Source organism: Cnephaeus nilssonii (genome assembly GCF_951640355.1).
Source record: "Cnephaeus nilssonii genome assembly, chromosome: 2".
In the NCBI taxonomy this organism is placed as follows: Eukaryota; Metazoa; Chordata; class Mammalia; order Chiroptera; family Vespertilionidae; genus Cnephaeus; species Cnephaeus nilssonii.
Genome location: NC_137073.1, coordinates 29,157,621 through 29,172,713, shown reverse-complemented (window position 1 = coordinate 29,172,713; position 15,093 = coordinate 29,157,621). Strand labels below are relative to the sequence as shown.

At 47.9% G+C, this 15,093-nt stretch overlaps 1 protein-coding gene across 1 annotated transcript in view; it reads right to left on the bottom strand.

The window, feature by feature from the left end:
- CALN1 (calneuron 1) overlaps positions 1-15,093 on the bottom strand; it is a gene marked incomplete at both ends in the record, with an annotated part of 374,757 nt that overhangs the window by 175,969 nt on the left and 183,695 nt on the right. The window contains one exon of the mRNA XM_079796101.1: positions 7,679-7,822. Within this exon, the coding sequence (XP_079652227.1) occupies positions 7,679-7,822 (144 nt within the window). The remainder of the gene's footprint in view (positions 1-7,678; positions 7,823-15,093) is intronic.

The window sequence follows — 15,093 nt, the reverse complement described above, 5'->3', positions numbered from 1 at the left end:
TAATTAAATATCATCTGTGGTTTCTTGGGCAAACTAATTATTGAAAGCAAGGCTATGAAGACCCATGTACTAGTAGCTGCTATGTCTGACCTTTACGGTAGCAGTGGTGACTACAAGGACTGTGGGTGGGATGGCTGCTTCTGAATGCCCTTGAAAGAAACAAGAAGTTCAGGTGTTAACACTTCTAATTCTCAGCTCGGGTCACAGAGAGCTAGGGTGGCCCAAAAATAATCTTATTTCCTACAACTTCAGAGAAGACCCCAAATTTAATTGTGTAATCTGTAGAATTATAATAGAAATTGAAATCACAGACCCATCAAGTCTTGTGAAATTTGGGGCACTGATTGAAAAGGAGTGAGACCTGAGTCTTGGGGGGGTTAGAAAATTGAATGTCCAAGTCTCCCTGATATCCTCTCTGATGTCTCCCTGAGGTCAGACAAGAGCAGCCTGAAGAAATTAGAGACCCTGACTACCTATAAGCAGCTGCCTTGAAAGAAGATGCCTGTTTTCAAAATCTACTCCTACCATGTTTCCCTGCCTCTAAACCCATGATCGGAACCAGACTGGCACATCTCAGGAGAAGTTTCAAGTCTGATATGGGAGAACACAGCATTGCAAGGTGTAGCTAATTTACATTAGTGTAAACTTGGGGATAGGTTTAGCAGTGGATTCTACGGTGTTAAAACAAGGGAGACAGAGTATCATGTTAGTTGTAGATGATCTTAACGAAATGGGTGCACCTATCAGAAATTATGTTGGCTAGAGTAGCTGGAAGTGCCTCAAACAGTTAAGTTTTTAACTGAAATTTGGATTCAGTGTGGCCAACTGTCAATAGGATGAAGATGACAGACGTTTCCTGGCCCAATGCAGAAGGAGGAACTGCCTAGGGAGATGGGAATGTTGGAGCGGAGTTGTCACAAACATCCACCGCCACTACATATCCCAAGAGGGCCTGAAGGACTCTCCCCTCGCTAAAGCACCAAGACATCCAAAGACACCATCTTCAATTCACAAACTCCGCTTTAGGGTCAGGCTTGACTCATATAAGGACAATCTGGGGAGTCCTTATAAGGACAATTTGGCTGGAATTCTTCACCCAGCCAAAGGAGATAGCAGGAGGCTATTTGGAACAGTAATTGGTAACAAAAACACCGACATGTAGGTTTGATATATCTAGGTAACATCACGACTTTGGCGTGTATGTGTGTGAGGTGCTGTGTGTGTGTGTGTGTGTTCAGTTCAATCACTGCTTCAGTATCCCATTGTCACTCTAAGTGACCTATATCCACTAAGATCACAAATATATATAAGATATGTGGTTAAGATCTTATATTCATATGGCTCTTACTAGTTAGTGGGACCTGGGCAAGTTGCTTGAAACCTCTGCCCTTTGTTTTGCTCATCTATAAAATGAAGATCATCATAGTACCTATGTCTGTTATGAGAACTAAGTAAATTAATACATAAAGTGCTCAGAACAGTGCTTGGCCCATGGTGAAGATCCTGTAATGCCTTGGCTAGGATCCTTGTTACTCAATGTTACTATGGGGCATGGAGAGCATTACGTAAGTGTTAGCTATCATCATCATTACCCAGTTAAGACTTCCCATGGTTAGATCAAAGTGCATTCGGCAATAAACCACTAACACAGAAGGATGTTTTTAATCACCATGATTTCATGACAACCATGCTTATTCACAAATGCAAACATTTGGAGAGGTATCTTCCTATAACTGACCTTCACCAGAACTTTGGCCCTGTGGATTACTTCCAGTGTTTAGAGTTACAAATCTCATGCATTGAATTAATGGCAGGAGGCTAGGGAGGGGCTGCACTGCCCTGGAGAGGCCCTCAAATGAGGAGACACAGTTGGGTTTGCTTCCCGTTTCTCAAAGTGTGTCCCAGACAAGCACCTCTCCAACTTTCACGTACGTATGAATCTCCTGGGACTCTTGTTAAAATGTAGACTGAATCAGCAGGTCTGGGGGCTGGGAGAAAGGCGAGGTGCCTCATTTTAAGCAAGCCCCCAGGTGATGGGGAATCTGCAGGTCCCTGGACCAGTTAGAGGAGCAAGGAAGCTGAATGTGAGAAGCAGGGCGCCTGCTTTCAGGCAGGGCTGACCGACCTGTCCTCTTCCTTCATCAAATTCCCAAAGTGAAAACGCCTTATCTGCTTTTCAGGCATTGACCTTCTATTCAGGCCTTTGCTCAGACAAATATTCACAGGCTTGAAGATTTCTCTTCAGCTTTAGATTTTTTCTTTTGACCAAAGGGGTCCCAGTTATAGCAATGCACACATATTGTTGTCCATAATCTGACAAGCTTGTTAAAGGATACAGGCTCCTGGGCCCCATCCTGGAGATTTCTGATTCAATTCGTCTGTTTTATTTTTATTAACACACCCTCTGGGTATTTTCTGATGTACACTCAGGTTTGGGACCCTCTGCTTTTGGCTAAAAAGCCCCAGCTGCTTCCACCTCACACGTGGCATTTCCACATCATGCAGTCTGTGGACAGCACCTTCCCCCATTCCCAGTAGAGAAGTGTGCATTCTAGCTCACAAAGGAGACCCCTGCCAGCCCCAGGGCATCCAAGTCGGCACGCTAATGTGTTTGGAACGGGAAGCGGAAATGAGCGCTACTCAGAATTAAGACATACTCTTCTCTCTTCTAGGAGATCGAAAATGAAAATAGGTCAGAATCATAGGAATAATCAGCAAAAGACTAAAACTTGCAGTGGATGGGCAGTGAGCGAGGGAAGATGTGGATATGCAGGCTAACAGCGATGACACTGCTAACTCTCCCACGGGACTCTGGCCATCATTTTGTCCTTTGCAGCTCAGTTTTGCCTCAAAATGAACCAAAAGTGAATTTTTCCAACCATAAAAATAAGCCGGTTACACACATAACGGACACCAGATAAATCCTTTTTGAATTGAGCTAAACTGAATCAAATCCACTATCCAAGCCGTGGTGAACCTACAAAAACAAACAAAACACTACCACCCTGTTGAGAGACAAGAATTATTTTCAAAAACCCCAAATTTGTTGGAATTTCTTGAGATTCTGCATCGTGGAGGAGCAGAAGGGAAATTAAGGAGAAAGACGGCAAGTCTAAGTTTGTTTCAAAGAGAGAGAAACTTTCGTTCTTTAGGAAGAGAGAATTGTTAGGAAACACAGCAGGGCAATGAAGGGCCACGGACTGCTGTGAACGTCTCCTGGTCTGGTCTGATTGTGTCAGGGAACTACTTGCAAAGCTAGCTGGATTCGCTGCAGATGGCCACAGTGGTGTGGTTGCGGAAAGCAGTCAAAAATATCCCTTGGGTTTGAAGACACCAAGTCTGTATCCCCCGGGGAATGATGCAGCCGGCTGGGAGGGACCGGGAGCTGGGGGACCACAGAGCTGAGGGAGCAGCTGGAGCGTGGTAGGGCCCAGAGGCACTTTCAAGCAGCCTTTCTCAACCCACCTCTGTAAAAGACTTAAGCTTCGGAGATACTTTCTGGGGGGCTATTTTATCAGTCCTTCCCAGGATGGACCATAACTAGTGCCATGATGCACTGGAGAGGATCTGAAGGAGCGATCCTGGCAATAAGGCATCCGGGAAGTGTGAATGCTGTCCCTGACTGGCTTTAGGGCAGTCACCTCGCTGCGGAGGCTGATGAAAAGAGGGGTGGGACAGTGATCACCAGGGAGTGCAGAATGTAGGTCAAGTTCCAAGAAAGAACCTTTGCAGTGAAGGGGCGGGCCAAAGAGGAAGCTCGAGGCACTGGGCAAAATATTTGGTTTTCTACTTAGTATTTAACTGAGTATTTCAGCCCATGCAATGCACGCACGCGCACGCGTGCACACACACACCCACACACCCACACAGTCCCAGCCTTAAAGGTCAATTGGCCATGGGCCAAGAGAGCAATCCCAGCCCCTACTGCCTGTCTTCCATTCTGTTCCCTAGAAAACCAGCTCCGCACACAGACTGGACCGGTGGTGTCCCTGAGGCTCTGTGTCCAGGAAACCCTGCCGAGCTCCCTGATCCAGGGAGGCTACTGTTACAGGCATAGCCAGCAAGGCACCCACTCTCAAGGAACCACCTAATGAAAGCCTCATGTGTTGACTCAGGCTGCACACACACTCTCAGGCTAATTCTAGCTGGGCTTCGCGCCGAAGGTATGACCTCACTGTCGGGAAAACCAGGGACCCCAGAAAGAAAAGACTGGTGTGTGGGCCAGACCTGCTCCTAACTGTAGCCGCCTGGGATGGACGGAGACAGCCACCTCTCCTGAAGCCCCTGAGGACCAGGGGTCAGGGCCTGTGGGCCGGGAGGCACAGACATCTTACAGCTAAGAGTCCTCAGTTCTGGCCCAAGCACTCCTTTTTTCTGGCATCATCCCCATAAAAATCTCTACCATTCCACAAGGTTCACGCCAAAGAGAAGTTTAATTATGTAGGGCCAAATCTCTGTGGAGAATTCTCAGTTACAGAAGCTAGGAAGGAAGGATATAATTAGAACCTGACTTTTTAAAACAGAGAACAGCTTAAAAGACCCCATTAAGAGAAAGACACTGAAAAGCACCATTCAGAACCTGGTACCCCAGAAATTTCACTTATCAGCATCATTTACAAACCATGTAAAGACCCACATTTCAGCCTCAGACTGGGCATTTTTCACTTAGCTCTTTACACTCAGAGGCATTTAATAAATTGTGTCGGCAATTCCTCTGCCTACACTGCAGCACTGTTTTCAGATGTTCTGTATTAAATCTTTGGTAGGCAACAGAACTTCGAGGAAGCTGTGCTTCAAAAGTAAATAAATGTGATTTTACCTGAAGTGGTCACCGTGAAATAGCAAATGACTTGGGCTTTTGTTAAAGGAACGAAGAGAAATTCTCTGCAAGATTTGCTTATAAATTCTGCCTTCGGGCATTGATGGCTGAGTACAAGTTGCAAAAAAAAAAAAAAAAACCAACCTGGTGAAATATGAAGTCTCTTAAATTGCATCCCATATGGAGCATTTGCCTGAATCCTGATGAGCACCTTGAATAACCATTGCACGAGATCCCTCGGGACTCCAAGGCCTCAAGGAATCAGGGAAGATTTGGAATAATGTAAAAATTCCCCATAAGAGGGGGAACATTGAGTGAATATCAAAAAACAAGGATTGACTTTGATGAAGACCCATCAGTCTCCTAAGAGTTACTCTCCAACAATAGCTCCAGCTTGTTTTTTATTAAATGTTGCTAATTCCATTTGCTTTTAGTCCATTTGACTAGGTTTTATTATACTAGTTGTGGGGAGAATCAAAGCACAAAACTTCAAAGAACTTATATACTTACTAGAGGCCCGGTGCACGAATTCGTGCACCAGTGGGGTCCCTCAGCCTGGCCTGCAGGATCAGGCTGAAACCGGCTCTCCAATATCCCCGGAGGGGTCCCGGATTGCAAGAGGGCACAGACCTGGCTGAGGAACCCTAACAGGTGCGCGATCGGGGCCAGGGAGGAATGTGGGAGGTTGGCCAGCCAGGGAGGGACCACAGGAGGGCTCCAGGGCATGTCCAGCCCATCTTACTCAGTCCCAATCGGCCGGACCCCAGCAGCAAGCTAACCTACCGGTCGGAGCGTCTGCCCCCTGGTGGTTAGTGCATGTCATAATGAGTGGTTGAGCAGCCTTAGCATATCATTAGCATATTATGCTTTGATTGGTTGAACGGATGACCAGCCACTTAGCATATTGGGCTTTTATTATATAGGATATTCATAGCCCATGGACAATAGTGTGGTGAAGGCCTGTGGGGGACGGAGTGGGTAGAGGCTGGTGAAGGGGGGCAAAAGAAGGGGAAAAATGGGGGACATCTGTAATACTGTCAACAATATATATATATATATATATATACTCTAGAGGCCCGGTGCATGACATTCATGCACTCGTGGGGGGGGGGAGGGTCCCCTCAGCCTGGCCTGCAACATCCTTAGCACTGCTGCCATAACCACTGTGCTGGCCAGCTGTGAGCTCGGCTCAGGGCTTCTTGGCTGAGCAGCGCTCCCCCTGTGGGAGCGCACTTACCACCAGGGGGCAGCTCCTGCATTGAGCGTCTGCCCCCTGGTGGTCAGTGCACATCATAGCGACCAGTCGTTCCGCTGTTCAGTCGATTTGCATATTACCCTTTTATTATATAGGATATTTTTTTAAAGCACAAAACCTTAGTTCCATATACAGATGTATAGGTTAAAATGTTTATTATTTTAAAGAGAAAACATTTTTTTCTGGAAATGTATCTCTGAAATAATGATGGGAGTCAATGGGAAAGCAATTTTGCTATACAATATGTGCTTTGCTTGAGCTTTCCAGAAATACTTCTAAAATTCAAGAAAGGTCCAGTCAAGCCTGCAAAGACAAGACAATTCACAATCCATCAAAGCTATAAGGACAAGGCTTGGTCTGCTCACACAACCGAACATCCTGATAGAGCATCTCTGTCCTGAACTGGAAAAGGAATGTCCACCGTTGCACCTGGAGGCCGGTGCTGTGGTTCACTCACCATATGGTCACTCAACTGTCAATCTTCCAAGTTCCACAGGATACTAGCAGAGAGCCCCGTTCTTCCAATTAGCCTGCAGCCCAAGCAAACATCTCCCTACAATGGCCTTGGTTCAGAAAGACTTCTTGGGCCCCTTCTCTGCTTTCTTTCACTTGGTCTATACTTCATGTTCTACCAAGAGTCCCAACAGTCCACCACTAGGCACCCCTTAGCCTTGGAACCAAGCTGCCTTTCAGAGGGGGTAAGTATATGTATTAACAAGAAATAAATAAATAAGAAGGCTCCTCCTTGGATGTTCAGCCCAGGCAGGATATAAATGTCAGGAGGGTCACACTAGTTTGGGATAGATGTGTAGGGTTTCAGAGTGTGTGTGTGTGTGTGGCGGGGGGGGGGGGGGGGGGGGGGTACTTAAAGATTATCTAACGCAATGAAACTCTTTTCCCCAGTATGTAAAACAGAGCGAAAAGAAGCTGTTATAACCACACAATAAAATATGATTTGGCCATAAAAGAGACAAACGAAGTACCGACACGTGCTGTAACATGGATGGACCTTGCGAGCATTATGCGAAGCGAAAGAAGCCGGTTACAAAGGCCCACACGCTGCACGGCTCCATTTGTGTGCAATGTCCAGAAGAGGCGAACCCAGAAAGATCGAAAGCAGGTTAGTGGTTGCCTAAGGCTGAGGGGGGCTGAGGGGTTGGGGGTGATGGCTAAGAAGCACAGGGCTTCTTTTTGGAGTGGTGAAATGTTATAAAATTGATTATAGCATTGGTTGCACAAATTTGTGCCACAGGTTAAATGGGTGAATTTTATGATGTGTGAATTCTATCTCAATAAAGCTGTTTAAAACACATACACACACACACACACACACACACACACACACACACACACACACAAAACAACCTTGTTCTCACTGCTTTGCCAACCAGACCTCCCTCACCCTGTTCCCTCTCGTGGCCCCAGAACTAGCTCTGCAGGCGCCAAGAGCTGAATGGAATGATCTAGTCCAAGTTCCTTCTCCTCAAATGTTAACCAAGACATAAACCCACGTCTTTTGACTCCAAGTGCAGGGCCCTTTAAATCAAAAGTCTCGCTAATGAGTGGAGGCTCATCTGGGGAGAGGCTGCTGGCCTGGGTCTCACCGTCCATGTCCAGGCGCTGCATGATGATGGCCAGTTCCACCTCGCTCGGCATGTACCCCAGAGAGCGCATGGCCATTCCCAGCTCCTGCTTGGAGATGAAGCCATTCCCATCTCGGTCCAGAACCCGAAAGGCCTCTCGGATTTCTACAAGGAGAAAGCAAAGAAAAGTCCAATGGTCACGCAGCTTGGTCTATAGCATTGAAATTATTGGTGATTGTCTACTGAAAATTCCTAACGATTTTACAGATAGTGACACGTCAAAACCCTTTACTTCAATAAAAGAATGGCCAAAAGAGGAACCAAAAAAAGGAAGAAAGAGAAAACGAAAGAAAAAAAAAGGGGTAGGAGGGAAAAGGGGACAGGAGGAGAGGGGAGGAAGGAAAAGAGCTTTGGACAGAGGAGGTAACTGGCCCTGAGCATCCTAAAACCCTGTAGTAGGTACACAGTGAGACAGTGGCTCCAGCAGAGAGTCACGTTAACCAAAGACACCTCCTGAGCAAGGATGAAGATGAGGTTTCATCTGTGAGGAGAAAATCTGCCTCTTAACCTTGACCATCAGGAGGAAAGGGGAATGAGATTCCTAGACAGACTTACACCCTGGCTCCCTGCTGCTGCAGGAGCTGTGCAGAGAGGTTCTCAACCTCATAGTAAGATAGGAGTTAAGTATCCTGCTGTTTTTATTTCATTCCTGTAATTTACAGTTGTTTTATGGCTATAAGCAACTTCAGATCGATAGGAGTGTCATAAAAACCCAAAAAAACATCTTTAATCACATTCGCTGGGGCTGGCAGAGAATTTGACTCTGCTATCAACAAGGCCATTTCCCTCTGGCAGGTGGTCTCCCATCCTCCTACCCCAACTGGACTTGCTCTGCTTTCCACCCAGAGTCCCTCCCTCCAGAGCCCCTGTGGCACTAGTTCTGGGTTGGCTGAGCATTTCCTAACACATCACAACCCTGTGAAGCATGACATGAATTCGAGATCACAGTCTGAAGATGAGACGTTCATCCATCCATCGTCTCTAAGCACCAGACTTGGCCAGCTTTGATGTTTCATCAGTAAACCCAGTGCAAACCCAGGTAGGGCAGCTGCCAACCTTCGTCATGTCATTCAGCAAGTATTGGCTGTCTGTAACGCAGAGAAATAACCAGCACCTGCTGGGTGTCCTGGTGCTCCTTCAGAGCCCAACACTCCAGTCAGGAAGGTGAGAGCCACACAGAAACTTGCAGGAACTCTTAAAACTATTACAGGACACTTGGCCCTAATCCATTTAGTTACCACTTCTAAATAGCTGACTTGCTCCCAGCAGATACCTTGAACCACTCCCTTTCCTAAACAGGCTCCGCCCTTTCCTATTTGCATTAATTTCCTGTGGCTTCTGGAACACAATTTGATGGCTTAAAAAAACAGACATTTATCTCACTCTGAAGGCCAGAAGTCTGGAATCGGTATCTTTGGACCAAAGTCAAGGTGTGGACAGGGACACTGGAGGCTCTAGGGGGGAATTTGTTTTTGCCTCCTTCCACCTTCCAGTGGCAGCCGGCATTCCTTGCCTTGTGGCCCCATCACTCCATTATCTGCCTCTGTGATCACATTGCCTTCTCCTCTTCTGTCTGTGATCTCTCTCTGCCTCCCTCTGATAAGGACCCTTATGTTTGCATTTAGGGATCACCAGACAATGCAGGATAATCTCCCCATCTGAAGATCCTTAACTTAATTACACCTGCAAAAACCCTTTTGCCAAGGTAGCATTTACAGGTTCCTGGGATGAGCACCTGATACGGGGCGGGGGCGGGGGGGGGGGGGCTGTTTTTCAGACTGCTACACTATCCCACCCAGTTCTTTCACCTGACATACCCTGCCTTCCTCTTTACCTGCCAAATCAAATTAGTCCTTCAAGGACAAGTCAAGGACAAGCTGTGGAACCCACAAAAAACATCTTTGCTCACTACTGTACAGCCACAGTCATCTCCCTTTCTGTCAACCATTCAGTAGGTCGTTCATTACTTTCACATGACATGTAGATGACCCATCTAGAAATAAGATGACTGGTGTAGAAACCAGGGCTTCTCCTCTAAGCTCCTCATACACTTCATTCATCTTTGTATGTTCCCACCCACACTCAGAAGGAGGCACTAGACAGACGGCTGTTCAATGGATGGTGGGTCTGAATAAATTAGGATCGTACATTGGTAGCAAATCCATCATCGATACCAATTCAGGACGCTGAATGCTTTCTGCAAATAAATGTGGGCTCCAGCAGAGACAAGACCAGCCAGTGAGTCAGGGCCCTCGGCTCCTGGCCAGGTGGATTAGCTAATTAAGTTTGCAGCCAAAGCCTGAGGCCTCAGTTTGCTCATGTGTAAAATGAGTTGGTTAGCCATGAGGATCCCTAAGCCCTCCTTTCTGTAGATCAGTGGACATTGTTAAAATGTTTAAGAGAAGAATAGGAAGCTGTGTTCTCTTTCATGCCCTATAAATCTGTTGTTCAAATGCTCATTTTTCCATTAACTATATAGAAAAAAAACTTAGTCCACTCCAAATTCTGAATCAAGGGGTTTGTCTGCACTTTTACGCTTTCTCATCAACAAAACCTGCCCAAGATTACCTAAAGGGGCCATATGTTTTCCTACCAAGTCCTTGGCGGCCTGAGAAGAGCTTAGTGCTGCTGCTCAGCTTGAGGTCATGGCACACGGTGCTCAAGGACACTGTGGCAGAGACCACGGCCTCACCTGAGCCCAGATCCCAGACACCAAGGGCAGAAGGATGCGGAGACTGGGTCCCTGAGGTGGGAGTGAGCACAGGAGGAAGCCTGTCTGGCTCTGCCCTGCAAACTGAAACAGTCTCCGCCCCCATCGGTTTCCCCATCTGAAAAATAGGTTGGGCTGGGTCTCCTTCTGGCTTTTACAGCAGGGTTTTACGTGGGGCTGACTTGTACTATGCAACAGTAGAAAATGTCAGATGATGGCAAGGGCTCTACCTGGGGGTCACAGAAAAGGCCAGGGTGCCAGCTGGGCCAGCTGGAGGGTCAGCTGTAGGCAGAGCCCTGTCCCGTGTCCTCTGGACCACTCCCTTCCCCAGGCGCTATCTCCACTTCCCATCCCTCACATTCCAGCCTGCACGCTCTGGGCTGTTGCTATCACTCAGAAAGAGTGATGCCCTCCTGTTGACAGGACGGGGCCTCATTCCTGTGCTCCCCCTGCATGCTCTAGACCTTTCTGACTAATGAGCCTGTGTCCTTACACTGGACACTCCGGAGGGGCCTGGTTGCGGGTGTTGGAGAACTTGGTCTGGAATTGAAGGCCTTGGCGTTTGTGCCTGCTGATCCCCACCCAGCTCTTGGGCTACTCCCACAGTTGCCTCCCGGATTTGGTAAGGCAGACCAAAGATGGGGTCACCCCAGCACTACCGTGCTGTGAAGGGACATGCTCCTTCCAGGCCTCGAAACCCGGTGGTGGGTCCCATCTGCAGTGTGTAAGCAGGCAGGCCCTGTCCCAGCCCAGCACAGGGCAGGCAGGCAGGCACATATTGGCTCAGAGTTTTGTTTTCTGTGGCCCCCAGGTAAGGGGACAAAGCCTTCCTCCACTGTTTGCATAAAATATCTGCTCCTAGCTCCCAGGATAAAGCTCACTAACTTAATTTCTTTCAAAATATCAGAGAGTAAAAAAAAAAAAAAAAAGTACGAAACTAGAAATCCATAATGGGCGCCTCTGGAGAGTTAGTGTAAGGGAAGCCCAGCCAAACGAGAAGCTTATTAGGAGGAAATGGGTCTTGCAGTCTGAGCATGTGATGTGTGCCTCATTTTATTTTTAATAGCGAACAGGGTGTGAGAAATATGCCCATAAAACCAGCGGAGACACTGGAACAGGCCAGGTCCCACTGCCTCCGGCTACAGGCGGCCTGCTCACAGCACAGAGGGGCTCTGGCCGCTCTCCCACTGGGAAGCACAGATCGAGTTTTCAGAAAGAACCCAGTTAATGTGGTGTGCTTTCCACTGGAATACATCCCCACTTTGGGCTAACGTCCCGTGAGCAAGCGTGCTGTGCATTTGGTTTTCAATTCAGTTTCAGGCTCACGCGACACATGCACAGCAGGCACCAGCATGGCCACCCCCACTCCCAGAAGGGGCATCTGCGATGGGGATCAGAGCCTGCCCAACAGTCCCTGTGTGAAAGGAAACACGTGAAGACACATCTTCTGAGAAGAGAAATCCGTTCTCTGCACATGGACTTTCTCAGAACCAAATCCGCATTCCCACAGGGGTCCGGGCTTCGCCTCTCTGGAGGGATGTGATGGTCTAGAGCCAAACAAGGCCCATGTGGGACATGGTCCTGGCTCTAGAGCCCAAGAGATTATTTCTCATTACGCCTGCAAGTCTGTTTTCTTTTCTTTTCTTTTCTTTTCTTTTCTTTTCTTTTCTTTTAAAAGAATAGTTTATTGATTTTTACAGAGAGAGGGAGAGAGACAGAGAAACATTTATTGGCTACCTCCTGCACGCCCCCTACCAGGGATGGAACCCGCAACTTGGGTATATGCCCTGACCATGAATTGAACCAGCAGCCTTTGGGTGCACAGGACGATGCTCACCTATCTGAGCCACACTGGCCAGGGTGCAAGGCTATTTTCTGAAAGGTATCCACAGCCACCACTGGTACCATCTGTATCCTGACCCAGTGCCCTCTGAGCACCAGGCCTCGGTTCTGTAATGCACCCTAGGGACATAGCCAATTGGAGCAATAACAACAGCAAGGGCACACCTAGCATACGGAACAGACTCATCCATCAGGCCGCTGAACGGAGTGTGCAGCAGATGAAATCCAGACCTCAGCCAGAGCCAATATTCACTGGCTCACGTCTGGCTTTGAAGACTTCGGCTGAAATTCACAGCGCTAATGTGCAAACTTAGATCAGTAACGAAGAACAACAGTTTCTCATCCCAATCTCCATGACATGCAAAACCTGCTTATTCTCCACAGAAATGTATCTTTAGGAAGACTGTAGGCCTAACGCACAAAAAGAGATGGCTCTATTCACAAGATGAATTCCGTTGATGCACGTCATTGAGAAATTGCAGCACTGGAGACAGACTCAGTTCAGCAAGGCTAGGCAAGGCGGTTATTAAATAACAACACAAATGTACCAGGAAATAGAAGATACAAACTTGGAGGTCATTTTTTTTTTCAGAAAAAATAATAAGACAGGCATTGAGCCAATGACAAAAGATTTAGAAGGGTTTCCACCTTCCCTAGGGAAGACAAGAAATGAATATTGAAATGATTAATCAATGGAAAGTTGCTGTTTACTTATTATACGCCAGTACTATGCCACAATAGATAGGAAGCAAAAGAAACTTTGCAGTCTGTACGAAGCTTATATTCTAGTTGGAAAGACAGAGAGGTGACCAGGCACTCATCACACAGGATGACAAGCGCAGTACACAAGTCTGCACAAAATCCCACGGAAGTCCCTCCAGGGAGTGAAAGGCATGACAGAGAGACAGCTCTGTGAAAGGGTCACCTTTGACTGTTTGACATCTTCAGGCCACAGAGAGGGGAAGGAGGCAGAGTGGAGAGAAAGTGCCAAGACGGGCACGGCTAACACACCAGCTGCACAGTGGGTGCAGAAACACCGAGACGAGGGTGGAGAAGTGCACTAGGGCAAAGGGCCTTCAGAGCCATCTGAGCTTTACCCTGAAGACCCAGGGGGTTGGCAATTTGTAAATAAAGTTTTATTGGAACACAACCACGTTTACATAGTGTCTGTCTGTTGTCCACTGTCTATTGCTTTTGTACTATACAAATAAAGTTGAAAAATGATGGCAGAGATGGTTTGGTCCACAAAGCTTAAAATATTTACACTCTGGCCTTTAAAGTTTCTGAACCCCACTGAAGGCCACAGGGAGCCCTCACTGGGTTTAAATTTTAAAAAAGAAAAAGGATCCGATTGATTTTTAAACTGAGGGCTCCGCATCGGGGTGGCTAAGAAGAGAATGACAAGTGATGAGAAGCAGGGCCGCACGTGGAGGCTGACACAGTATTGAGGGCAGGCCAGGAGCTTGGAGCCCAGCAACCGGGAGTTGGTGGGAGGGCCCAGGAGGCTTTCCTGAGAGAGGGTCGGTGTCGGGGAGGGGGCAGGCGTGCAGGGCCGGGGCTAGGGAGGATCTGAGGCTCTAAGGCTGATGCTGGGGTTGCTAGTTTACCTAATGGGGTGAGTTGCAAGGACATTAACTGAGAGAAAGTTGAGGAGGAAGCACAGGTTTTCAGGGAGGGAAGGGGGGTGGCGGGTGGTCTAGCGAGCATGTGGACACCTGCAGCTAGCATTTGGAGAAAATGGGGATAGAATGACCACAATTGCCATAAAAACACTGGTTTGGTCCCAGTGCAGGTCTTAGTGTGAATGAGTTCCAATTTCATTATCATCAATCAGTCCACAAAAACAACTAATGGGTTCCAGCAATTATGGAACAGAGGGGAGAGCTCAGACATGAAGGGGACAGGGCTCTCAGGAGGAGGTGGGACGAAACACACACGCAGAAGTGCCCCAGCAGCTAATAACCCGGGCGGGGGACAGGCCACAGGGATGGGGGCGGGGAGAGGTGGCAGCATACTAGTCACATGTTTAACCTGGCTTGTTTTCCTCGGGACACCTTTAAAGGGTTAAAGAATCCTCACTCCTAGGCAACTTGCTGTTTGAAGTGTAACTGAATCCATTTCAACGCGTGTATTGAGCTCCTTCCTGGCTCAGATTTGAAGAATGCTACAGCAGGACACCAAAGCACCATGTCAGAGAGGGTCCGCCCTGAGATGGGGGCACTTTCTGTATATATTTGTTTATTTAAATTGACTCTTGTTTCACAAAAAAGTTGTAGGAGGTTTTAAAATATTAAAATTTACCTGAGAAAAAAAACGAATGCCTGGGAGTGAGAGGAGAGAAGATGAACTAGGAAACACTGGGGAAACACTCAGGGAGGAGGTGAAGCATGAGAGGACCTAGAAGGAGGCTGAGGCCTGGAGTCAATGCAACAGAGAGGCTTCCAGGAGGCACCCGGGCGAGGGGAGGAAGGGGCTGCCTTCACGGGCTCCAGCCCCTGGCTGGAAGTGAGGGCCCAGCGGGGAGGCGCCTGCGGAAGGACAAGGCTAGCAGCAGTGACCAGCCCTCCCTGAGAGCATCCCTGCATCTGTGACTAAGGTTCCAATCCGGGCTGCAGCAGGGCTCCGTAAACTCCCATCCCAGACTCACCGGGAGCCCCTGGTCCCCTGAGAGCCGGCCGGAGGCAGTGTCAGAAATCAGTTCAAAGGCTTAGACATCAAGGCTGGAGGGCTGTATGCAGGGTCCCCACGCTCCTCTGTTCCTTACCTCAGGGCCCAAATGACAATTTGAATTCAAAAATAAAGCCAATTCTTCCCCTCGCTAGCA